Below are 26,515 nucleotides of genomic sequence, written 5' to 3' on the forward strand. Positions count from 1 at the left end.
GCCAATCAGGAAAAAGTGGGCATTAATGGGGCGGGCTTTAAGAGCCAGGAGCTGTTCGGGGAGATGCTGGACAGGGGGAGCTGCATAGCAGACTCTGGGGCAGTATAAATATGTATTTTGTTTAACTATGAATCAACAAAACTCTATTGGACCCCAGAATAAAAACACACGACTTAAAATAAACACAATGCCGCTTTTACACAGTCTTGACAGTGTTTTGAACGCAGTGGGCGTTGTGTTTTTGAACGCACCCTCGTTTCATTTTCAAGAGACACAGCCGGGCTTTCTGGTGACGTTTATGTGGGGAAGTCCAGTGTCGCGGTGCTGCGTTGACCTGAAAACAAGACACACTCCAGTTACACCTTTCTACTGCACACGGCTCATGACACTTCCATAGAAACCACAGGTAAGTGTCAAAAAGCGCCGAGAAGCCTTCATATTCTAACGCAAGGAAGCTAATAACCGGCTCCGTCTATTTCCTAGTAGGGCTACCGTTGGCTGGCTATGCTGTTAGCTAGCTGCTTGTTTGTTGACAAATATGAAAAACAAATGTGTATCTTGTTGTCTGGTATATTGAGTTGGGTATGTCTTGTCTATGAGTAGGCAGCCCACTTGTGTCACACTGCCACAAAACGTCAGTGGTAGCGTTTTTCCTGCTAAATCATCGCGCTGACATTAGCCTAGCAGCCATTCCAGTATGTAGCCCTGCCCCTGTGTTTGATAGGTTTATGTGATAATCCAAACAGCGCAGTCACTTAATAAACTGACAGGGTCTGCTGTGTTTCTGTCGCGTGACTCAAATATAATTCCCACACTCCGGTACAGGCTGCGTGAACAACAATGGAGAGACCTCCCTTCAGGCAGAACCAGAACTTGGGGGACTGGGAACTGAAAGAGAGGCTGGGCATGGGAGGCTTTGCCCATGTTTACCTCTATCAGCATATGGTGAGTGTCCAGCCAGGAGAGTTCCTAACCCTATACGTAACTTAGGAAAGGAGGATATGGGTGCTGGAAATTGAAATGGCCTGTTTTGAAGTAATCACCACCTGCTTTTCCTTGACTGTATTTGTATAATAATGTGATGTCTGCTGTCTGTTTTGCAGCAAACACACGAAAAACTGGCTATAAAAATGTGTCGCCTGGAGCTTACACCAAGGAATAGGGACAGATGGGGCAGAGAGATCCAGATCATGAAAAAGTTGGTATTTATTTTTTGTTATTTTCCTTCCTTAGTGGCTTTTATTTAAACGTGTCACATCTGTATGTAACACTTCTTAGTGTCATAAAGGTGACACAAAAGTGCCATTTGAATCAAGTTCAGCTTTCTTGTTACCTGGCTTGACAAAACCTGAAAACCCAGTCAGAGATAATGAAGATCGCAGTGATGATTTAGCCAGAATAAATTTCATTCCTCTTGACCAATGAAGCGATGGCTACTAAAGTCAGATGTTGTTAGATGAGTGTGGGATAAAGATCTAGAAAGAATACTAAAAATAAAGTGGCAAAATGCATCACTGGTTGTGCAAATAGGACAAGAGAGAAGTTAATATATATTACCCCAGTTGTGGATAAATGGCACTGCTCCCAAGAGGCAAGGGAAGTAAACCCTGGCAGAATATCTAGAATGGGGTTTTGGCCCTCCTGCATTCTGGTGTATCTCCAGTTGTTCTGACTATGTCCTACACTGGATCCAGGGTGGGCTCATCCGAGACAGTGAGGCGCTCACATCCTTACTTTAATCCAAGTCACTTGCAAATCATGACTACCAAGCCTGACCTGTGGAGTGTCTGCAAGAGCCTTTCTTTGCGCACATATTTCTAATGTGCACTTTAGGTCTTAGAAGGTTAAAAACACATTATTGCAAAATGAGGGTGTTCATAACAGTCACGGCTGTTGTGGAAATTATTTTATTTTGTGTCAACATTAAAGTAAAATAGAATAATCTGTGTTCTTGAATTGTAAAACAGATGTATGAGCAGATGTTTATAAAGCATAAAAATATATTTATGCATTATCTCCATCATCAAATAAATACATGCTATTTTTTTTCAGTGATGTCAATGAAATACAGCTCAGCAAGTTGCATACTAATACTCTAAAACTAATCTGTATCATACTCATCATATTGAAAATTGGAAAATCTGTGAAAATGTGGTGCTGTAAGCTGAGTTTTAAACCGAAACTCAAGGGTATATGTTCAGCTTATAACCATAGTGAGCATTGTTACCATGGTGATCTAACCAGGTAAAAAGAGAGCCAGCTTTGCGACAGTGAACGCGACACACCTTGCAAAGCTGGCTGGACTAATTTTTTGGCTTCCATATCAGGTTATGCTCAAAGTTTTGGTGTATAATTCACTTTAAGCACCACATTTTGTCTGATTCATGTAATTGCAGTGTGATACAGATTCTTTGCTGAGGATCACCTTTTGGATATGAAACCTGCTAAGCTGGTTTTCGTTAACACTGCAGGATGAAGGTGTGCAGTATTTACAGCAGCTCAAGCTGTGCATCAAAGGAATTTAAATGTATTGTGTTGTTGATGTAGCCTGATCCTCATTTGCTTCCAAGTCTGTTTTACACTGAAGGAATTACAGCTAACAAAGCAAAGACAGGAAGATGTTAAAGGCAGGATTAGAGTAGAGTACATCAGAGGGACAGCTCAGGTTGAGCAGTTTGAAGACAAAGTTAGAGGCGAGGCTGAGATGGATTGGACATGTGCAGAGGAGGGATAGAGGATATATTGGAAAAAAGGATGATGAAGGTGGAGCTGCCAGGCAGGAGGAAAAGAGCAAGACCACAGAGAGATATGGATGTAATGAAGGAAGACGTGCAGACGGTTGGTGTGAGAGAAAAAGATGAGGGATAGTTTTAGATAGAGACAGATGATCTGCTGTGTCGATCCCTAATGGGAGCAGCCGAAAGAAGAAGAGTGCAGATTGAAAAATTAATAAGTCTGCTTTTAGGATATTTATTACCAAGAATATTAAATCATTTGAGATGTCCGCTTTGATCTGGCAACAAACAAAAGTGATTCAACCCTCATCTGACATCTCCATGGTGATAATGTGCTTATATTAGCCTAACTAATCTGTAGCTGGAGCAATCTGGAGCTGAAGGAAGTTTTACACAAGGAAATGGTGAATGACGTTAGACTTAACAAGCAGACAGCATGACACAATGTGTGAACAGATAAAATTAAGTTTGCACTAGAGCTTTCTTTCCTTGTTCCTTGTTGTGGGCCTTCTGAGAACTCTGGCTTTATACAGTGTGATCTTCTTCACAGTTATTGGTAGTTATTAATCAATTTGTGAAACCCACAGGCTTGCAGATGCAAGAATGAGTTACACTGTTATGCAGACAGTGGATGACTGTGCAGAAGTCTGTCTGGATGTCTTTAAAAAGTAATGTGGTTCCATATCTCTCACTCAGGTTAAATCATATCAATATCGTGACAGCCCAGGAGGTCCCAGAGGAGGTGGAGCCCATAGCCTTAAATGATCTTCCACTGCTGGCCATGGAGTACTGCTCCAGAGGAGACCTGAGGAAGGTGAGGGGGGGGGGGGGTCATTTAGATGGGATTGATATTATTTGGAGAGTTTAGAAATCAGAAAAAATATGCAGCAGACTTTGCCAGAGAGCTGTAATATTTTCTGTCCAATGATAGTTTTGTGGGGAGTCATGGGTGCACAGCGAACAAGCTTTTAGTAGGAAATTCAGCGTGCTTTCTGTGGCTCCAGTGTGACAAAATGTGAATAAATTCAGGCTAAAAGTAAGGATCAGAAGCCTTTATTGGTATGTGGATTTAAGTCACTGACCAGGGTCATATTTCACAAGCCCTGACCACAACTCAAAATATAATGAAAAAAAAAATGTTTAAAGATAACAAAGGCAACAGATTAATGAGAAACAGTGAGCAAGACCAGAGCCTGGCACCTATAAAAGAGGATGATAAACAGGTGTGTGAGGCAGGTAGTGTTTGGAGTGTGGTCCCGCTCCTGAATTTCACATAAAGTAAAATCAAAAGTGTGAAATATAGAGGCCACTGCACACAGTGACCAATATATAGAAGGTAATATATGGAGTGATAGTGTGAAGTTAGCTGATGTTATCTATATAGCACTTTTCAACAAGATTGTTTAAAGTGAGTTATATAAGACATACATTTCATTAAGTACACACACAAAGATAAATAGAATTTGAAAATAAGCACATCATATCAGACTTCTTAATTTCAGAACATTTCTCACCCTTTGGTCACATGTTCTAAAAAATACCGCAGCTCTGATAGGATTTCTTTTTCCTGATTTGCAGGTGCTGAGCAAACCTGAAAACTGTTGCGGTCTGAAAGAAAGTGAAGTGCTTTCATTACTTAATGATGTTGGTATGTGCATTGTTCGGCTTATTCATTCAGACATTTCTTCTTTTAACATGTCATTGGCTTTGATTAAGTCTGACTTCTGCTCCAGGATCCGGTATCCAGTATCTCCATGAAAACAAGATCATACACAGAGATCTTAAACCGGAAAACATTGTGCTACAAGACATCAACGGGAAGGTAAACCAGCTACTCTTCCCTTTTTTTGACTGCTCTGTTTGACTACTTCTTCTTTCAGCTGCTCTCTTTAAGAGTCGCCACTGAAGATCTGCCTCCATATCATCTTTAGCATCTTCTCCTGTCACACCAACCCTCTACATGTCCTCCTTCACCACATCCATGAATCTTGTCTGACGTCCTCCTCTTTTCCTCCTGCCTGGCAGCTCCATCTTCAGGATCCTTTATCCAATATATCTACTATCCCTTGTCAGCCTTGCCTCTCAAACTCTGAGCTGTCCTCTGATGTACTTGTTTCTAATCCTGTCTATCCTGGTCGCTCTTAACATCTTCGCCTCGCCCTCCTGTCTTTTTGTCAGTGTCACAGTCTTGAGACATCACAGCAGGTCTCACTACCATCTTGTAAACAAACCCTCTCTGACACCCATCTCCACCCACTCCATTCTCTTCTTCACCTCTCTTGTGCACTGTGTGTTTTTCTTGGATGGTTGACCCCAGGTATTTAAACTCCTCTACCTTCACTATCTTTGCTCCTTGTATGTCCACATTAAGACCCGTCTCCCTCTCATTCACAGCCCGCTCTGTTTGACTGCTCATCTGAAATATACTCTTTTTTTAATTTATTTTTTTATTCTGCAGTTGGTTCACAAGATTATCGACTTGGGCTATGCTAAAGACCTGGACCAGGGGAGTCTGTGCACTTCATTCGTTGGCACACTTCAGTACCTGGTAAACACTTAAAGCAAACATTTATTTATCCTCAGATAGTGTATGTTATGTGCTATGTGTTATAGTAATTATAGATTTTAAATCCTTGACTTTACTTTCTACCTTTTTATAGAAATGACTGAACAGGGTCATTCTGAAAAATCAATCTGTGCCTCCCACCTCACCTCTTTATAGGCAGCTTGATTTCTGTAATAACATCAGTATATTGATCTCGAGACACTAGCTCTATAATTTTAGGCCCTTTGATTTGCTGAAAGAATTGTGAAAAACCTTTTTAGGACTAAAAGTTTTTTAATAAATTAAAAATGTGAACACCTGTATTGTTTTTTTTTTTCAGCTCATAGCCACGGGCTACATTCAGGAGTGTTAAATAATTGAATATGACTATATCAGAAAATTATCTTGACTTAGAACACATCATGGCTAGAAGACAAGCCTGTAGGTGAAAAAGCAGACCTGTCATATGATGTAACTTGTTGACCAACCACATGGTGATATAACCCTTAAAAAACTCATTTTTCTCCAGTGAACTATCAGAAAACATAACATACATCCAGGGTGGCAATGCTCGTCTCTTGTCTGTGTCATAAACATTGAATTGGTGCAGTTTTCTTACAGATATGATGGCATCTCATGATACTGATGCTCAAAGGTGGCTATGGAAAAAAAACCAAGATTGTAGCATTATAGATTGTGATACTTGGATCAGATGTTAACCTGATATAGTGGCAGTTTATTTATTTTATTTTTTATGTATATTTTTACATCTTGTTTCTTTCTCTGAAAAAGATGTCATGAAGGCTCAAAAAGTAAAAACTAATAAAAATGGTAACATTTCAACTCACCCCTACGTACAAAGTCAGCCTGTAACTCTGAAATAATATTGAGGGTGTAAATACAAAAGATAACACTTTGGATGGCTTCATTAAATACATAAAAATGACTGTATTAATATATATATTAAAAAAAATAGCCAATTTGCAGGTTCTGGGCTCCACTACAGTTTACCTGGATGAGTGGCTGACCCACGGCTGCTGCAGGGCCGTGGATTCACGTTGAGATCATTTCTTGTGGGTCATTCCTTCCACCCTTTTCTACTTTCCTGTCGACTCTACTGTCACATAAAGGATGGAAATGCCAAATAAGTCTTTAAAAAAGATCACTTCGTGTTTTATGAAAACACGAAACACTGTTGTTGTTTTTTTTCCTCTCTCCAGGCTCCTGAGCTCTTTGAGAATAAACCGTACACTGTGACTGTGGACTATTGGAGCTTCGGAACAATGATCTTCGAGTGCAGTTGCGGTTTCCGTCCATTCCTACACAACCTGCAACCTGTGCAGTGGTAAGTTGATCCTAGTCTGTGTCACTAATGTATGCGCTACTGGAAATTAGATGAGTCAGATGTCTGAGTAGAGTATGCAGGAGCCCAGCTCTGTTATCACGTCAGATTTTATTCTACATCACATGTTTGTGCTTTAATTCGACTGAGGTACATTGAGAACTGCATCTTCTAAGTACTTCTAGTACTTTGTATTGAAAGAATTTGGTATTGATCCTTTCTGATCTTGTCTTCAGGGCCAGCAAAGTGAGGAATAAAGGTCCAAAAGACATCATGGCAGTAGAAGAACTAAACGGAGAAGTCAAGTTCTCCACACATCTCCCCTACCCCAACAATCTCAGCAGGTCAGCTGCAATCATTTTTACTGAGACATTTCCTTATTTTATTGAGCTGTTTGTCTCCTGTGAGGACAAATTAGTTTCTTCATGGTGTTGTGCTATAGTAATTTAAATGGAACGCAAAATAGCCGAGAGCATGTGAACTGTGGTTGTTGTTAATTACCCTCCCTGAAGACCTGTTTTAAATGTTTTAACCGGTTTTGTACAGGACGCTGTTGGAGCCGATGGAGGCGCTGCTTCAGCTGATGTTAAAGTGGGATCCAGTGCACAGAGGAGGCCAAGTGAACCATGAAACCAAGAAACCCCTGTGCTTTGAACTCCTTGATCAGATACTGATTATGAAGGTGAGGCACTGGAAGAGCTGGCTCTTCAGTCAGTAATTTGCAATGACACGCAGTGCCCTAGAAAGTTTTAGTGTTTTATTTTTCTCATCTTAAAATTATAAAGACAAGAAATACTAAAGCTGCCACCGAAGCTTTCACTACTTTTAGGCATTTTACTGCTAATCTCACTGGACTGATTGTAGCGTTTGTATGTTTGGTGGGCCAATCTGAAAGAAAGAAGCTGTGCACCATCATTGTCACTCATACAGGAATTATTGTCATCTATTTTTCTTTTTAAGATTTATTATAAATCGAAATTCTTTTTATTGTTATGCTCTGTTTGCATTTGTTCCGCACGTCACATTCAACATGGGTCACCTGTACGTAACTTAACGGTCACCACCCACACGGCAGGTTTTTGCAGTTTACACAAACACAGGTAAAATCCAAAGTGACATTTAAAGGAGGCCTAAACATGCTAAGAGATACGCAGCGTTTTTTAAAAATCTGTCACATTTTTTTCTGTTTTGTTAGTATCAGAAATAATTTTAAAACTAAACAATATTGACTATTGATGATGTTTCAAATTCCAGAAAAACTTATTATAGATATAGAAGTACAAGTCATGTTCAAAGGTTATTTAGTCATTTGAATATGTTTTATAGGTCTTTACAGATTTGTGGCGATAAATGTTGATAGTAAAGCTTGCAAACTTGTGATGTACATATTTAGACCCATACTTGAGGACTCGGATCTTCTTGGGATTAACTCTATGCCAACCTTTTTTAAGGGAGTTTGGTCTGGAAACTTCTGTTGTCTTGTTAGAAATATTGAAATAGAAACCTTGATTGTTTGTTTGTTTTTTGTTTTTTAGCCAATGGGGAAATGTTTGTTTTTGTTTTTCTGTGCTCAGGATTACCCATATTTTTATATACCCATCCTTTACTTTCTCCCACTTAGTGTCTCAGTTCCTGTAATAGGGAAAAACTGACTTAGGAACAGTATTGATGAGGTGATGCAGAGTCTGTACATTGTCCTTCACAAACGTCATTATAAACTGTGCAGGTAGATAAACCAGACCAGAGGATTTCACTTGTTCTGGTTTCCTTCTCGCTACTCTACCGTAAATATGTGATTAGTGATGGGCTGCTTCTACGCAAAGGAGCTCCAGGCCTCATTCACAGTGACCACTGGGTTCTTGTTCAGTTTGGTTTTGCAACAAAATCTCGAATGTTTCAGTGCTGTGGAGATTTTATATTCTTCCCCATATCTGACACAATCCTGTAATCCCACCTCATTTAAAAGCATCTTCTCTGTGACATAACAGAGGCCAAAAGTCTCAGTGGAGTAATGCTGTCAAAACACAAGCACACACATGTATTGTACTGTTTGTGTAGCAATTCTCCAAATCCATGTTCTGGTTTCTTTTGTCTTCTTGTGGGAAAGTGGTGTAAGTGTGTTGGGATGAGTGAGGGTTGTTAATAAGAATTCCAGTATTTCCAGTTTATGCTACACATTAGAGCTTTCACCAAACATAACATTTAACAACTTGAAATCTTTATAAAAATGAACTGGCTGGCCTCGGCTGTCACAGCCCTCCCCATCTGCCAGTTTTTAGTAATAAATTAATTCCAGCTCTTTGGTGAGGCAGCAGTTAATCAATATTAAGAATAATTAGATTCTTGCAGCCCTCTGCTGGCCCATGTACCGCGATACATACTGCAGAAAATGATAGATCACGAAGTAGTTTAGTTTATACTGACGGGTTTTCTGTTTTCAGGTCGTCCACATCCTGAACATGACCACAGCGCAGGTCCACTCCTTCCAGCTAACTCCTGACGAGAGTCTCCACAGTCTGCAGAAGCGCATCGAAGCTGAGACCAAGATCGAGGTGGTGAACCAGGAACTGCTGCAGGAGACGGGAGTGTCACTGGACCCCAGGAAGCCCGCTGCACAGTGTGTCCTGGATGGAGTGGTGCGTTGATTTAACCACTGTTTAGATGAATGAAAGGATTTTAAATCTAAAATCACACGTGATGATGTACAATAACTTATTATTAAAATAATCATACATAACAGCTTTGAGTTTTTTGATGAATTAAAAAATCATCATCATCTTCATCTTGTTATCCAAGGAGCTAAAGTTGCAGCTTATTGGCGGTGTTCCTCACTGATTGTTATCCCTGGCCATGCTGTCTTTATATTTTGGGATACATCCATTGGCCTGATCCTGTCTCTCCTACATCAGGTGTCCGTGACAAAGGGCCGTGTTGTCCATCTGTTCACTTAATTTTATGTAGCTGTGTTTTATCTGTGCACCAACAGCAGTACCAGTGGTGGAGGGTCACTAAACTGAAAGTATTTCAGGCCTGTGACACCAGTGGCTTTACCAAAGTTTTTTTTTATTAAATAAATAAATAATCCATACGATCACAGCAACATGAATATATAAATATCACATGATGTAGTCTTGAATCACTGTGGGGTTTGCTAGGGTTTTGTTTACGTCACTATATGACACCTATAAGTGTCTGCTTCAGCACCTGTAAATCAGTTCGATCTGTCACAAATCACAGGGCTGAAAATCTTGATTGTTTGTTTTACCCATGCATGATTACGTTCTGTTACCTGCAAAAAAAAAAGAAGCAAAAAACAACCTGTGCTATGTTTTGGTTTGCTTATTGGAGCATATACAACATCAAGCAACGGTGTTTAGAAAAATCTACATCTATCAATAATCATGACTCATTTCCCTCTAACTGCATCTATTCTGAGAGACTTGAAGTCACTCTCTTGAGTTGTAAAAACACTACTTGAGATCTTTGTAATGGTTTTCTTTCCTCCTGTGTAGAGAGGGTGGGACAGCTACATTGTCTACCTGTTTGATAAGAGCATCACCAAGTACACCGGCCCCTTCAGTGCCAGACGTCTGCCTGAGAAAGTCAACACCATTGGTGAGTTCATATGAAGTGACTCCAGTTTCTGAAATGAAAAGGACTGTTACATGACAGTGTTGGCTCTCTTCTGCTCTGTATAAAAACTTTCATGGTTTTTATTTTCCCAGTGCAAGATGCCAAGACGCAGCTGCCTTTGGTGGTGATGAAGAAGGTGTGGGGTGAAGCTGTGAGCTACATCTGTGGCCTGAAAGACGACTACAGCAGACTTTTCCAGGGGCAGAGAGCTGCCATGTGAGTCCCATAACAATCGTGTGTGATGTGCTTTAGCCCAGATCATGGTTTACAATGTGAATCCATGACAGGATTCAGAAATAACATCAGCTTTATGCGTCTGTGCTATTTAAATATTAAACAGTGTAAGTTGAGCTTTTTCATTAAGAGTGTTTTATGTTACATCCTAGCAGCGTACAACCAGATGTTGTGGTTTTGGTGAAGAATAGTTATTGTCAAACACAGAAATAAAACGACCGATATTAGTTTCATATCAAATTAATAATATTAGTTTTTCTTTTCTGAGGAGGAAATAATACTCTGTGTTTGCTACGGATGAAAAGACACCATACTTCATCAGTATCAGTAGTGCATCAGTAGCTCTGTTTATATTAGACTTTAATTTTAGTTCATAATTTTAAACAATTATGTTCAGCACCAGCCAGAACAAAAAAGCAGAAGCAGAAGAACTGAAAGTGGTATAAGGGTACTGTGCGTGAACGTGTGAGTGGACCATTAATGGTTGCATCCAGATTCCTTTTACTCTTGCATAATCCACTTCTGTACGTGCTGTGTGAGGTATTGGTTGACTCTTGGTTCCTTGTTTCTCTCAATGTGGCTACTATGTTGGTTTTTCAGTGCACGTGAGCCTACTGCCGTTTGGGCCACATGTTGCTCCCGTCTGTCGGTGGTTGCCCTCAAAGGATGGGCCGTACGGTCAAAATTATGGTTTTTATGTGGTGTTTTTTTATTATTATTTAAATTGAGTTCCAAGAAATCTCCTTTAAAAAGATATTTTTGTGGACTAAGTTATGAAGTAATCCTAATTACTAATCAAGATTAACCAAAATAAAATAGATTATGATTTCTGCTCTTATCCAGCAGCACACTTACACAGGCTTTAGATACCTGCATTATTTTCTGAGTGTGGACAAAGTGTAGAAATGGAGCAGGAAAGAAATTAACTTCCTGGTGACTCATGTGTACAAAAAGCCAACTGTTATTAGGCTGACATCATTGTTTTGAAATGTGACACACCAACATTTATGAAAGAAAGTGATAAGGTGCTGGGCACCGAGTCTCAGCACGGTGGCTCACTTAAAACGGGTTCAAAACTGAAACCGGTTCTCAATTCTGTTTATGCTATTTAAATCATTTCTCTTTGTTACACTCACGACTTCTGCTTAGTAGCTAGGAATCCCAGCATCTCCTTATTTATCTGCAAGTTTTTGTAAACAAAAAAAAAACATTTAATAGTTTTAGTAATTGCATTTGTTGGTCCAGGTTTTATTATTTTTACCTCGAAGCCTTAAAGTTGAGCCCTGAAGAAACCCATCTAAACATTTTCTGTAAATTTTATTCCAACATTTAACTGTTGGTTGAATATTTAGAGCAATGATTTAGTTGTCAGCTGAATATAGTTGTAGTGTCGTACACACCCTTCAGCTCTGCTTATTTTCCAGTGTAATTCTTCCCGAGTCCTAGTTTGAATTCAACTTTCTGTTGTGTTGCTCCTCACACTCTGGTGCTTGTGACTGTTGCTCCTCTGGAAGCTTTAGCTGTGGCTGGACTGTCAGCCTGTCTTCTTCAGTCCTCCGCCTTCCTCTTGGAGCTTTCTGATTTTACCATCTCCTCCTTCCCCCTCAAGGTTGAGCCTCCTCCGCTACAACACCAACCTGACCAGGTGTAAAAACAGCATGTTCGGCTTCTCGCAGCAGCTCAAAGCTAAGCTGGATTTCTTCAAGAGTAGCATCCAATATGACTTGGAAAAATACAGCGATCAGATGCATTATGGCATATGTGAGTGTTTGCTGGCAGCTGTTTGCTCTTTGTTTCAGTAAACATGTTGTAGGGTGCTCGGTGAGCTCACATTTGTCTGATTTGTCCAAAGCCTCAGAAAAGATGCTGAAAGCCTGGCAGGAGAACGAAGAAAGAGCTGCAGCTTTTGCTCAGGTAACTCATCTCTTAAAAATAAGATACAGACTGGTAGTTGCTAACCAGCTAGTCCAGGCTCTTTCATGTTTTTTGTTTTTTCCTACTGGTTTACTGCAGTAGGTTTACCAGGTTGCTCTCATTTTGGACTGCAGCTGGTGAGAGTAGTTCTTCTGGTTCCAAAGTCACTTCTTAGGTGATCCCCTGACCTACAGTGAGGGCTGCAGACCAGAACAAGGACTACCTTCACCTACTGCAGTCCAAGATGGTGGAGTTGATGTTCATCTGCAGGATCACAGTCACTGAGGAGGCTCAGTTCGAAGCACTTTGCTAATGAAAACATTTGCCTGGATAAATGTATTAAATTCAGTTTAATAAAGAACACGTGTAGGAATCACTGTGATTTTTACCAGTGCAAAGGCTTCCGAAAGCAGCCTTTGGTTGATCCGTTGTCTGTCCTGCAGGTGGCAGAGGTGAGCCATTTGGATGATGAGATCATGGCTCTGCACTCTGAGATAGTAGAACTACAGAGGAGCCCATATGCCCGACGCCAAGGAGACAAGATGGAGCAGCTGTGAGTATTAAAAGGGTTTAACCTGAGATGATTTAATCTGTGGACATTTATCAAGAGCCATCTAAATCCCACATTTCACCTAATTTAAAAGACATAAGTAACAGTCACTTGTTGGCCTTTGATTCTTTTTGGTTGGTGTGCATAATGGTGTCTACAGATGATTTTGACACTTTGGTTGTCCCCGCTTCACCTGAGGAAATGACCGGACGGTGCCAAAAACAATCCTACATCATGAATACATTTACATGCACACTAAATATTTCAAATATGACACACACTTTGACTGTATACTGATGTACTTTGAATGTTTGCAACATGCTTTGGACTTGTGTACAGAGCACATGGAAATGCATCTAAATTTGACTCCCGGCTTCTTGCCTGTTTACAGTCCACTCAGTCACCAGTTTGTAAGGATGGTTGTGTGGTGTGCATAAATGTCATGATGGAGAATTTTTCCAGAAGGTTTCCAGCTCTGTTTGGACGAACAAACAGATGTATAACATTGAGGGAAGAAAAAACCTTCCTTCATGACTAAGAGGTCGAGATCGCAACAAATAAATGTGGGACAAAGAGGACAATTGTGTGAAAGAATATGGGACACATTACTAATGCTGAAAGGCATTTAACACGTGAAGGACAAATATGTTTTATTTCAGTGCGATGCTCCCAATTGCCTTACCACAGTGATCATAAAGGAAACTGACATCTATATTTAATTATACAGAAATCTTCATATTTTTATGTGTTCTCCTTTTTTTCCCCAGTAACTTTTTTTAACGTGTTTACTCCGATTTTTTTTGTCTCTAAAAATCCTCTATCAACATGCACGTTTGTTTCTGAGCTGTGCGCTTATAACTGACGAAATAACTGGGGAAAAACAAAAGCCCTGCATACGTTCATTACCTTTATCTAGTTAGTGGAAGTTTCCCGGTCTTTGTCATTGCGGCAACTTTTATTCGTTTTATTTCGTTTTAGGAAGTTTTAGTCATTCCACAAAAGTTTGTGTAAAGCTTGTGACTTTATACTAGCTTGGAATTTCCTCATAGGCAGCAAAAGACGGTGACGTGTTAATCTAAACGAACCCCATGATGACAGTATTTCCTAACAGCAATGTATTAAAAGTCAGACTATTTACAAGCAAATTTTTACGTCTGCGTTAAATCTGTACTGTAGGTATATTGTAACCACAACCTGTTCTGATGTCCTGTGCTATAACTTACACTGTAACCTTACATCCACCTTCGTAGAGATGTAACCACATGTTGCATCTCTAAAGAGAGAAAATGCACATCTACATGCAGAAATGACAAAGGATCACTTTACAAAGACTCTGTAGCGATTCAAAGCAGTATAAATTAAAGTTTTGACTTTAGATCACTGTGTAAGTTCTCAGTCATCACCATGGTAATTTAAGGACTTCTTTTATTTCTCCTTTAAATAAATCCAGTCGCTTTTCTTTCCAAGCTCCTTAGACTTCAGAGTTTTAGAGCCAGTCATGATGTGAGACTTTATCTCAGTAAAAAAAGCTGTGCTGACTCATATAAAGGGGGCACGTGAGCTCCACGGTCTACACCCAAGTCCAGTAAAAGAAAACACTAATAAACTTGGACTGTGGAGAAAAAGCATGCAGGCACAGGGAAAATGTGTAAACAGCACTTAAAAAGGCAAGAAGGTGAAGAATGAGAAGCTGACCAGGAAGTTTGAGTCACGAACCTTCTTGCTGTGAGGCAACTTTAGACCACTAACCACGCCACCATGAGCTTGGCAGATTTTTGTCAGTGAAAAAGTTCATTTACTTTGAGATCTTGAGAACACGCGCAGAGAAAAGGTACAGCAAACAGTTCGATGTTGACTGACCATCAGCTGGCGGACGTTTCTCTACGGTTGGAAAAATGCCTCCAAAATAAAAGCTTTGCTGATGCGAAGACACTAAGCTTGTCACATCAAAATTTATAAAGATGAGGTCGGGAGCAGAGAGGCAGTGTTTAAAATTGGCTTAAAATCTTTTATTTATACTAAAAATAAACAAATAAATTAATTAAAACAGGTTAACCCGGAGATAACATCATCATTTCAACCATGTTCAGCCAAACATAAAGTGAAGTTTATGCAGGACTACAAAGTCTGTAGCAACGTTAATGAGAATACATGTCAGGTGATGTAAATGGAGGCAAATCCCCATCCACAGCTCAAATATCCAACTTCAGTGAAAAATCCACTTCATGCTGTGTCATCAAAGCCTGCCACCTCAGAATCTCTCACAGAGTGGACTCTCCTGACTCAGTGGGAATAAGCATGAAGTCCTAGGATTTCATTTATTTTCCTCCAAGCCCTCTCATTGTCTTTTCCTTCTGTACATGAGTGTAATCGTGTCTGTAGATTCTCCAGACGCCATTGCTGATAATAAACGAAGGCCAAGCTTGTTGGCTCCATTTGTGGACAGAGCTGTGTTATTCGAATTTTTTTTATAAGATAGTAGCAGGGAAAAGGAAAAAGGAGATTGCTTTGGAGAAAAGTGAGTGAAATTATTGCATTTTGTGGTAACTGCTGAAAATATGTGACTGTAACTTGATTCCAGCCGTTGGTTGTACTCCTCCTTGTTCTCCTGTCGACTGTGGGAAGGAAATATTTGTGTGTTTTGAACACATTTGGTCTGAACGCACGTTAGGAAGTACCAGATGCAGTAACGAGCCCCAGCTGAACTCTAACTGGGGTCATTGCAGTTATGTGCAGCTGTGCACAGTGAAAGCTTAAAGTGCCCCTTCTTTAAAAAATGTGTTTTCACCAGGTTAGCCTTGGCTCTGTGGGAAAGTTTCTGATCCTGGTGTTGACTGTTGACAGTAGAGACTTAATGATGGGCTCGGTGCTCTTCCTCTTTTTAGTAACATAGGGTCTAAAGACCCGGTTCACCACAGCCTCGCTGTCCTCCTTCAGTAAATGATACAGCAGAAACCCCCATGTAGGCCAGACCTCAACATATCACCAAGTTAATAAAGAAACATAATCGCAGTGAAGATAAGGGATGTGGCTGAAGTTTCATACAGCTTAATGAAGTGCTGAAGTGCTGGTGTAACCTCACCTGGATGTATGCATCTTGCTTCACTCCACAGGGAAAAGACTTTGCTCTACATTTTAGTCGATCAAACTAGTTTGCTGTTGGGTAAAAGTTTACTACTTTTTCTTTTGTAAATCCTGTGAATTGCTGTCACGTCATGCACTGGATTGAAAGCGTGCCACTTTAAATTAAAAACCGTCCTTGGTGCTGCTGTGAAAGTTCTGACCAGTGCCTGTCTTCAACACATATGGAGAGGATACCAGTGGTGTTTTTAAACATGCAACTTCAGAGAGTAATCTGATCATGAGCTTAGCTTCAGAATTCAAAGAAGAACATTTTAATGTGATAAAATAATTTTTTGCAGGGAAGAAAAGGCAATCGAACTTTACAAGCAACTGAAGATGAAATGCAAAGGTAAGAAACGTTGAATGGATCATTTAAAACTCTGAAATCAGAAGAGAAATTAATCCATTCTTTAAACTGAGGTGTTGTTTAAACTCCCCCCCCCACCCCCTTTGGTTAGTACCTGACTCTGATGTGAGCTGCGACAGCTCTGAGATGGTGAAGGCCATCATCCAGACAGTCCAGAACCAAGACAAAGTCCTCAAAGATCTGTTCACACACCTCAGGTGAGGGTCCACCCATGCTTGACAGTTTGATTTCACCCTGAGCTTTACACCTCTGATTACTGTTAATTATCTGTGGTCTCATACACTTTTATTTGTTCTTAAGTGCCACGGTACTAGTAATGCATATTTGTAGTACTTTTTTATTTTTTATTTTATTTTTTTAACCTATCTCGAGGAACTTATATGTTCTCTCAGGGCAGGTTAATGCTGAATCCACAGGTTCAGATGTTTTCCTACTCATCTCCATCCACATGAAAATGCAAATAACAGTATCAAGTGCCGCCAAAGCAAAAGGTGACACTATAACCCCAATTCATAGATTCATGTTGACCAGTCAAAAGCCTGCAAACAACAACACAGTGCACACCCTTGATATTGCAAGAAAAGTCTTCATGTTCCTCGCCCACAAGTAAGCACAGAAATAGAGATTATAGAAATCTTGACCCTGGAAGGAGTTTATCTAAAGTTCAGTGACATGAAATAATGTTTATGTGTAGATGAAAATCCCGTGTATGTGAGGACAGGGCCTAGATTAACCCACTGATTTATAAAGAAGTGACGGCTCTTAAACACATAAAACGTCTGCTGGTATTAAGGAAAGTTTAAGCTGCAGACTTTACCCCCTGAATTTTCAGTTACTCCCTCCCTGCTGAGGAGGAAACTTTTGGAGCATAAATTACTCCAGAACTTGAATCCATCCCCGGTGTGAGGTCAACACTGAGTCTGTCTAAAGAGTCACAGTGACGGTGGAAAACATCATTTATGTTTTCCCTGATTTGTCTCACCCCAACAGTAAAATCCTGATCAGCAAACAGAAGATCATTGACTTGTTTCCCCGGATTGACAAAACTCTGGAGAACATCAAGGACGCTGACAACACCGTGATGCAGATGCAGATCAAGAGACAGAGGGAGTTCTGGCACTTACTTAAGATCGCCTGCGTGAGTAAATCTACATCAGTCGTTAGCAGCCCGGTCTACTTTTTCCAAGTTTGTGACTTCATTTGTCTTTGAAATGTAGTGTGGGGCATGATGCAAAGAAGTGGGGGAAGTTGTGTAACTGCTGGATAAAACTATGTACAACTAAGAATAAAATGTCATCAGCTTTTCTCTGATTCTACAGAATATCAGAAGTTTTGTCTGATCAGCATCCAGCTCAGATAAATTTAGTGTACTGGTGTATAAGAAAAGAAAAAAGGAAGTCCTCTAATTGCTGGAGCTGGATCCTGGTAATATCCTGGAATAGGTTAAGTTCACTTATTCATTTTCTGATTCCCTTTTCTGCAGTTGTCAGACCCAGTGGTGGTGAGCTTTGTTGTACTTTCTGTGATCTCCTCAGACTCAGCTGCTATAAAGTACCAAACACAGAGTGAGCGGTAGGGTGTGCCGCCTGCATTCCTGCTGTAGGAGAGGGGAGGCGTGTTTTTTACTGCTGCCTGTAACGGTGTGTTTCTGTCTCTCCTTCAGGCTCAGAACTCGTCACGGAGCTCGATAGCAGCCAGTCCCGAGTCGTCCAACCTGCTGCAGGTTTCTCAGTGGTCCCAGTCGGCACAGCCCGTCAGCTCCCCGCACCCCCTGACCTCCCTACCAGGGCCAAATGACAGGTAACGTCCACTCAGCCGTGTTGGGACTGGGGTCAGCTCTACAAGTGAGATGTTCACACTCCTTTAACATAGAATTCAGCAGAAGCACCTTCAGCATTGATAACAGCTGGTAGTTTATTTCACTTGGTGCCAAATTACTAAGGAAGTGTCGACACGGTGAGGTACCTGTTTGTGAATGTGGATGTGTATATGTGAATAAAAACAGCTTAGTAATTTCCTGTTCATATACAGGAAATCTCACATAAAACAAAAGACTTCACAGACATCTTCCTCTCTCGACAAATGGTCATGATTTGACTCACTCAGCCAAATTGTTGAGTGGTCTGACGGGCTGATTGTTGAGCCACAGCTGGACTCGGTCGGTCTCAAACTGAGAAGAGAACGATACAAACAGCTTTGTTCCAGTAGCTATTAATCATATCTTTCATTTCCTACATGATGTTGGTATGTTTTCCTCATTATGTCTCATATTGTTGTCTGATTTTTTATTTTTTATTTTTTTAACTGCATTTGAGGATGGATGACTCGCTGAGTGCAGGTCATATCTGCCCATGGGTACAGCTAAAGTAACCTGAAGCTAACCAGCTGTGGTGCTGGAGCTTGAATCAATGCAGTCGATCAGATCGCCATGTCCAAAGTAGAGATGGACCGATCCGATATTACGTATCGGTATCGGTCCGATACTGACCTAAATGACTGGATCGGATATCGGAGAAAAATAAAAAATGTAATCCGATCCATTAAATATCACGAAAGCACCTCACAAAACTTGCAACACGCCGTAACTCACCTCAGAACGTTAGCATGTCAGAGCAGTATGCATCACGTGATAGAGCGGCTGTGGCATGCGGGACCTGTCGGTGGTCTGGATAGCATTTGGAGCTTCGCTAGCAACCCGGCATTTCATCTCCGACAAAGTTATCCCCGAGAGAAGTAAAGCAAGTGTGTAAGTCCATCTCTGAATGTTTGTAAAGCATTCCTGCGTTAAGCTTAACGAGCGACTGCCTCTCGCTCTCCGGCTGCTACTTCAATCGTGAAACTGCTTAAATGATCAGCTGATCGGCTTTTCTGTCGCGAGTCCGTCTTTGTTTTTGGCCCACTTTGCACCAGAAAGAGGAAACCAGCGGCTGAACAACAGCAGCACGTTTAAGCTTGATAAGCTGTTGTTAGAATGTATTTAATATTACTTTCTACTCCAGGATCTTTTTCTACGTAGCTGACGCTGGTAACTGTGCAGGGGCGGATCTAGCAAAGTTTAACCAGGGGGGCCGATAGGGCATTAACTGGGAAAAGGGGGCACAAAGACATACTTTTCTTTCTTATTCTCATTTAAAATGTCTAGCTTTTAATAAATAATTATCTGACACACAAAGTTTTAATTTGATGTAAAATGAATAGAAGTCAATTACTGTATATAGTGACTATTAAGTCTAATATATATACCCTAGTAAGCTACAGTACTTTTTCCTTTGGGAAGGTACCATCTGTGCAGTCTGCAATTTTGTTGAAGAAAGATGTTGAATCTATTTAATATTTCTTGAAAAATAATTGATTTCTGTGCATTTTTTTCACACTGCATCAAATTAAGGTTGATTATGTCGATTAAGCATCATGAGGTGGCGCGTGAGGGGTGGTTCCCTATTTTTTATTTTTTTATTTTTGTTGTTGCTGGGAGTTGGAACCCTATTAGTTAGGTTGCTTAATATTTACGCTAAGTACTCTTTAAAATACCAGAATAGGGAGGATGGTGTAGGTTTAAGTTTATTAGATTGATCAGTATTGCTGAACTATGAAATATTTTTTTTGTATACAGGTATAACAGAATAGCTTTAGTGTAGTTGTTGTTTTAAACTTGAGTATGAACTTGCAGACTTGCAAAATGCAGCAAGATATTTTAAAAAACAGTTTTGTTGATTAAAAAACACTATATCGGATTCATATCGGTATCGGCAGATATCCAAATTTATGATATCGGTATCGGTATCGGACATAAAAAAGTGGTATCGTGCCATCTCTAGTCCAAAGTGAACGTGTGAATCCTTCCTAACTGGTGCATCAACTCCCTGTTGATGTTCCAGAGAGACTGAAGCTTTATTCAGTCTCTCTTACCAGTTGCTGGCTGGTTGGGGGTCATGGTTGTTTCAGGTCTTTAAGCCCTATGAACTGTTTATTAATGGATCGTTTTGGCACTTATTTGGCACACCAGGTCATTTTGAAGCGTTGGAAAAGCTCTAAAAACGCGACACTCTAAAGGTTGTGACTAGCTGTGCAATGCAACAGAAGATTCCCAGGAGTTAAGATGCCACAGGCAATCTTTGTTCCTGTCATATGTCTGTCACAGTTCCAGGAATGACTCGTGTGTCATGAAATCCCTCCATCCTTCTTTTTTTTCCTTCTGCTTTTAAAGTTTGGGCTTGTTGGCAGCTGACTAAGCATGTATTCCTGCCAGAGGTTCTTTTCCCCAGCAACATTTTCCAATTCCACCTGGGGCGATCCTGAGTTATTCCTAGGTCTACCTTTATTAGAGGTCTGAGGTCTCCACCCAGCTGGCTTTTCCCAGAAAATCTTCAAAGAAAGATGAAGAATGATTCAAATGACCCACATGACTCAAAAAACAGAGCTGCAGCACCTGCCAGACCTGGGAGGAGAGCTCACCAGCAGGGAGCTGTACAAGCTGGACTGCAGGCAAAAGCTGGACTTAGTTTTTGGGACCTGGAATATGCACAATAATTGAGTCATAATAGTTTTGTTTTTATGAAGCATTAAAAAAGACGCATGCCTGAGGAAGATCCTGTGCATTGGAGCATTGCATTTGGAAAAGTGTTTTCAGAATGCTCGTAGTTGGTACATTATCTTTTTCATTTTTCTAAATATTATTTCAGCCTGTTCTCTTCATTACATTTCCAGCCTGTGTTAGCTAAACTGTTAGTATAATAATAACTGTGCACATGACTGAAGCATGAACATACTGCCATATATATAGTTTGTAGGCCAGTGCTTTGTGTTTTGCCCTTGGGCGTTCTTCTTTCTGTTGCAAGATAGTAAACACATTGTGCATATGAAGGAGGCGTCATGTGACTGAATTGTGTCTGAATTGTGTGCGTTTCCTTCAGTGATGCTGCCCCACGACTCCTGCAGGAGAACCAGAAGTACCTCAGTCAGCTGACCAGCCTGATGCAGGAAGCTGCTGACGAACAGGCCAACAGCATAGTGGTGAGTTTGCTGCTTTTTATCTGCTGCTTTTAAGGTTTGTTTGTTATTGGAGAGGGCTGCATTTAAATCAGCCATAAAGTCTTAATTTATTTTTATTTTCCCTTTGGGAAACTAGACGCACTAGGCGTCTCCTATCTGCATCTGTGAAGGACCTGAGGCCTGTCAGCATGTCTTTAATCTAATTTAGGAGAACAGGACAGGACCTCGCTGTTCTTTTTTTTTTTTTTTTTTTTTTTTTCAGTCTTGTCATGAAGGAACTTTTTGTTTCTTTTAAGTTTGCAGATGTGATAAGAAAACAGAATCACACAGAGTTTTCAGTTTCCTGTATATTATATAGTAATATTTATTAGCGTGATAAATATATATTATACATTTTGAATTATATTTTTATCAGTTATTAAAGATGATGACAAGCTAACACTTTATAATAACCAACATTTAAAAACAAATCATAGTTAAATTGATAGTTATTTAAACGGTAGGGATGCTATTAATCATATTTATTCATGTCTTCATGTTTTAGTTATATATTGAGTTATCCTAGCTGATAATCAATTATTTGAGGCTGTTCTCATTACCAAGTACTGCTGTTCATTCGAAGCCATAATGCTTGATTTATACTCATAAATCTGACATTTGACTCCAAAATTTGATCAATACTTTAATAACGTCTTTCAGTAAAAGTCACTTTTGTTCCAAGCTCATCACAAACAGCTCAGTTTGAGCACAACATGATGCACTTCACCAGGTGTTCTTCCGTTCTTCACTGGTCTTCACGTCACACCAGGAGCATTTTGGAAGCAGGGGTCTTTTATTTTGAAATTCTCTCTGTAGTTTCTGTATGCATCTTGAGATCTGAGGTTATTTTCAGAGATGCAGTACAGAACGCTGCTTCTGAAACGCACCGCAGTGCACCAGGTGGAAGCCGGTCATGGTCATGAATGCGTGCAGTGAGCCGTGCATTTCACGGGGTCACTCTAAACGGCACTCTCAACACAGTACTGCAAGTTATGCTTCAGGTTTCCTTTAGCGTCAGTTCCATGAAACACATGTAGCGTTTATAGTCCGACTGGTCTCACGCCTAACCGTGAGAATGCACGGGGCGCCGCTGGGTCGCATTTCAGCTCTGACGCAGGCGCTGAAGCTTATCCCGCCAACTCGCATTAATGCCGGCAATTCTAACTAATGTGCTGCCGCGTGTTTCAGAAACACTCCAGTGGCAGCTTCTCAACAGAAGTTGTTTGAAGTTCAATAGAGCAGGTCACACAGAGAAAAGCTTTTCAAAATAAAAGACCTCACTCTAAAATGCTCCAGGTGTGATCTGAAGCCTTGCAACAATTGGGACAGAGCACACCCAACATGGTGCATCTCTCTTTAAAGTTGCCACTTCCAACTTATGTTAGCAGTGATTTTTTTTTTAACCATTTTTAGTAAAGTTTTATCAAAGACTGTAGATGATTGTTGTAAAGTCAAAATGTTAGACCATTAATTGTTAACAAATATTAGGTTTTTAATTATAATAATATTTAACTGTAAACTAAGGTGTCATATTATCTTTTATTAATGATGATTGTTGTGAAGCGTTATCAAAACTCTGTAAAACGAGACTGTTTGCAACTAACATCCAAAACTTATTAAAAACTCAGAAATTAAGATATATTTGCACTTCAGCACGTTACATATTCTCGGTTGTCTTTTACTAACGCCTCCATTTCCATCTTTCAAGGACCAAGACTGGAGCTGGACGAAATACGAAACTTTAACAACAAAACTAAAAAAGCAAAATTCGTAAAGTCCACCTTCCACCCCCCGCCTGAGTAACACTAAGGACTGTGAGCTGATAACGCGGCTGAGCGGCGTCTAACAGTACAGTAGTACAGTTTGTACATGGACTCGGGATTTTCTCGTGAAAACGACTTTCCTGCTCATCTTTAAAGAAAAAAAAAAAAGCTGAGTTCATGCATGCTCAGCGGCGTCTGTCTCCTCCCATCGTCTCACATGGTGGAAGGTTTGATTATTGAGCTTGTTTTTTATGACAAAACAATGAAGCTGTCTCTCTCTCTCTTCTTTTCTTTATGCTGCACAATATTCATCACACTTTGGTTTTTACTATCACTGCAAAAATGGAGCAAACTATAGCACCACATTTGAGGGCTTGACGTGGATCAGTCAGGTGGGAGAGCGTTCGACAGGAACGTGGGAACTCGTTTGACCCCGTGGCATGAACGGGAAACGCAGGAAGGTGTCGGGGGTCGCTGGAAGGCGGGTGTGGGGAGGAAATAAGAATCAAGCAAAGAGCACTTTGATACTCCCATGTGTCCTCTCTGTGAAGAGGTGAAACGTTCCCAGCTGCCAAAAATGTTGCAGAATTTAAAGCGAGCAGAAACTGTCAGCGTCGGTTTGATTGATTTACTAGAAACGTTTGAGGGCGCGTGTTGAATTCTCTGTATGTACGTTTTTAAAAAAACAAGTGTTACAGGCAGAAATCCCATGGCTGGCCATTATGTTAATACGATGTGTATATTGTATGTGTGTCTTTTTAACCGTCATGGATGTAAGGCGGGGTTTTCTCGTCTCGTTCGGGTGCAAATAATGTACGCTAAATTCATAGTCGTGCAGAGCTGAAACGATCAGTCCGTAGTTTCCACAGAAATCTGAGTAATCCTGTAATCAATTCTGCATCAAGACGAGCAGGTGGTGGGGCTCGTGTTCAGACTGTGCCGTAAAACCACTGCAGAAGAAGAGGACGGGGTTAGGAGACCAGAGGGCTGCAGGGCGGAGGCAGATTTAATGGGACGGTGAAGGATGGCGAGGCTTGCTTTGTGCTGCACGCATGAGCTGCTCCAGAGGAAGTTCTTTTCAGATTTTCAGATTAAAATGTAAATCTAAAAGTGCACGTTTCCAAAGAGCAATTTATATCGACGAGGTTACCTGCCGAGCTGCATGTCAGTAAAGTTCGCACAGGAACCTTTGCACATTTAGTCACCGTTGCAGTAAATAAATTGCATATTCATGATGATTAAGAATAAATAGCACGATTTACACTTGGCCGACCTCCCACTTTAAGATGATCTGGGCCGTCTTCAGCACAGCGGCCGTGTTTGCATCTCTGAGTGAAATTGCCGTTATTCCTCCAAATCAGTGAACACGTTTAATTTTCTGCAAAAGCCTCGTGATGCCCGTCTGTCTGAGAGTTTAGGTTTTCTCGAGTCCAGTGAAAGCTCGGTTAACAAAAACATGAAAAATCTTTTTCACTGCAGATCTGATATCTTTGTCTCCCTGTCAAGGCTGAAAACAAATATTTTGTGCACATCATGATTTATTGGGTAATTCTGCTCATCTTATTATGGATTTGAAAGATCTGAAAGTCTAAAACCTTGTTGGTGTATTTTTGACAGATTAAAGTCAAATTATTTATTCAAAAGAAAATAAATCAAGTGTTTCTGATCTCTCTGAGATGATAATTTATCTTTTTCTTTATCAAATACGGCCAAAAAGAAAACCATCTCAAATGTCAGTGCCGTTTTTGAACAGTTTTATATTCAGACTTTTTATTAAGAGAGATTTTTAAGGATTCTCAATGAGTGATAGTCAGTGATAACAAATGTGCCATCCACCAGAGTCTGTCATTCAAAAAATGAGGAAATGTAAAACAAATGAGTAATCTTACCCTCTTATCCGGCTCAGGCTTGCAGGGGTGAGTGTGGAAATCATTTCCTCTATTTTTAAATAATTGCATGTGTAAAGCTCAAGCCTTCACTGAGTCACATCGCACACCTCAACACGTTTATCAGGTAAAGAAAACAGGATCCAGGTTCAATTTTATTTCATTAGCCGTCGGCTCAGTGGGATAGTCTGATGCTCTGCGTCCCACCAGTTGGACCCACTCCACAGTTTGAGAACCAAAAGGTAAAACTGGTGTAAACAGAACCAGAGCTGCTCTTACTTTCATTCGTTCCTGTAGGAGGTCACGACTGAAGTTACTGACAGTGAGAAAGTTACATTTGGAGCCTTTCAGTGATAACAAATAATGTCATCTGCCAGAGTCTGTCATTCAGGAAATGAGGAAATAAAAACAAATCGGATGCATTTAGTTTGTTTGGATTGTCTGCGAGTCTCAGCTCGAGTTTTCCCCTCATAACAATCAATCTGTCAAAAATTAGGGGTTTTTGTCCTTATTTTTTAAAAGTCCAGAATTGATTCATCCATGAGTAAAGCAGTGATTATTATAATGTTACACGGTATATTGATGGTGCTGAAGAAACGCTTCCTGTTTCTCCGCTTTCTCAGATCTGAGTAACAGGAAGCCGAGAACGTCTCGGGCTAATTTGCTTGAAAAACAAATAAAGACTAGCCGGCTAATCGTTTCAGCTCTCACCACAAACACGAGTCGTTTCTCTCTGACATCCCATAATGACAGGAATGCAACAACGTTGGTGCAACGCGGTCGGGCTTCCTCTAATCGGAGCGATCGAACCCGTGAGCGATGGGTTGAATGTGCTGTACGTCGTGTTTCTTTGGGCCAGAGAGAGAAATGAACTTTCTTGTATTTATGAAGTTAAAGTGCAATGGCTAAAATAATATTTTCTTTTTGTTTTGTATTTAAATAACTCCGTTTGTTTCTTTCCATTTGAGTTTTGTTTCCGTCTGCTGGTTTAAGTATGTTCACTTTTTAGAAATGTAATTGTATGAAGATCAAATGTTTACCTGGAAATAAAATAAATCACTTTGGCACGATTCCTGTGTCGATGCTTCTTTCAGTTACTCGGTGAGGAAAAGCTGGAGCCCGGCCAAACACTTGATTGCGGGCTGAACCCAACATAACAAGAAGGTTGTTATTTCCATCTGCGGTAGTTTATATTTGTTTGGGTTTGTCTCAGCTCCTCTGCCTCGCACTCTTGCAGAGGTTTATAATTTCATCCAATTTGTGGTTTAATCTGATCTATTCAGTTCAACTTTATAGCGCCAAATCACAACAGCACTGCTCTCAAGACACTTTGAGCAGCCAACCTCGACACGATTCACTTAACCGCCCCTCGAATACATCACGCAGCGATCA

General features: G+C 40.4%; 1 protein-coding gene across 1 annotated transcript; it reads left to right on the forward strand.

The window, feature by feature from the left end:
* The first annotated feature begins 36 nt into the window (after positions 1-36).
* LOC309713242 (inhibitor of nuclear factor kappa-B kinase subunit alpha-like) lies at positions 37-26,193 on the forward strand. Its single transcript, XM_082544686.1, has 22 exons — positions 37-406; positions 826-945; positions 1,104-1,198; positions 3,432-3,549; positions 4,314-4,383; positions 4,469-4,557; positions 5,194-5,283; positions 6,501-6,625; positions 6,859-6,966; positions 7,169-7,304; positions 9,064-9,258; positions 10,135-10,237; positions 10,348-10,471; positions 12,099-12,250; positions 12,342-12,403; positions 12,847-12,956; positions 16,376-16,425; positions 16,535-16,640; positions 17,434-17,581; positions 18,107-18,243; positions 21,357-21,456; positions 23,183-26,193. Exons 2-22 carry the CDS (start codon positions 841-843, stop codon positions 23,246-23,248), a joined length of 2,289 nt encoding a protein of 762 aa, XP_082400812.1. The 5' UTR covers positions 37-406; positions 826-840; the 3' UTR covers positions 23,249-26,193.
* The last annotated feature ends 322 nt before the right edge of the window (positions 26,194-26,515 follow it).

Source organism: Aulonocara stuartgranti, assembly GCF_965226115.1.
Source record: "Aulonocara stuartgranti genome assembly, chromosome: 8".
In the NCBI taxonomy this organism is placed as follows: domain Eukaryota; kingdom Metazoa; phylum Chordata; class Actinopteri; order Cichliformes; family Cichlidae; genus Aulonocara; species Aulonocara stuartgranti.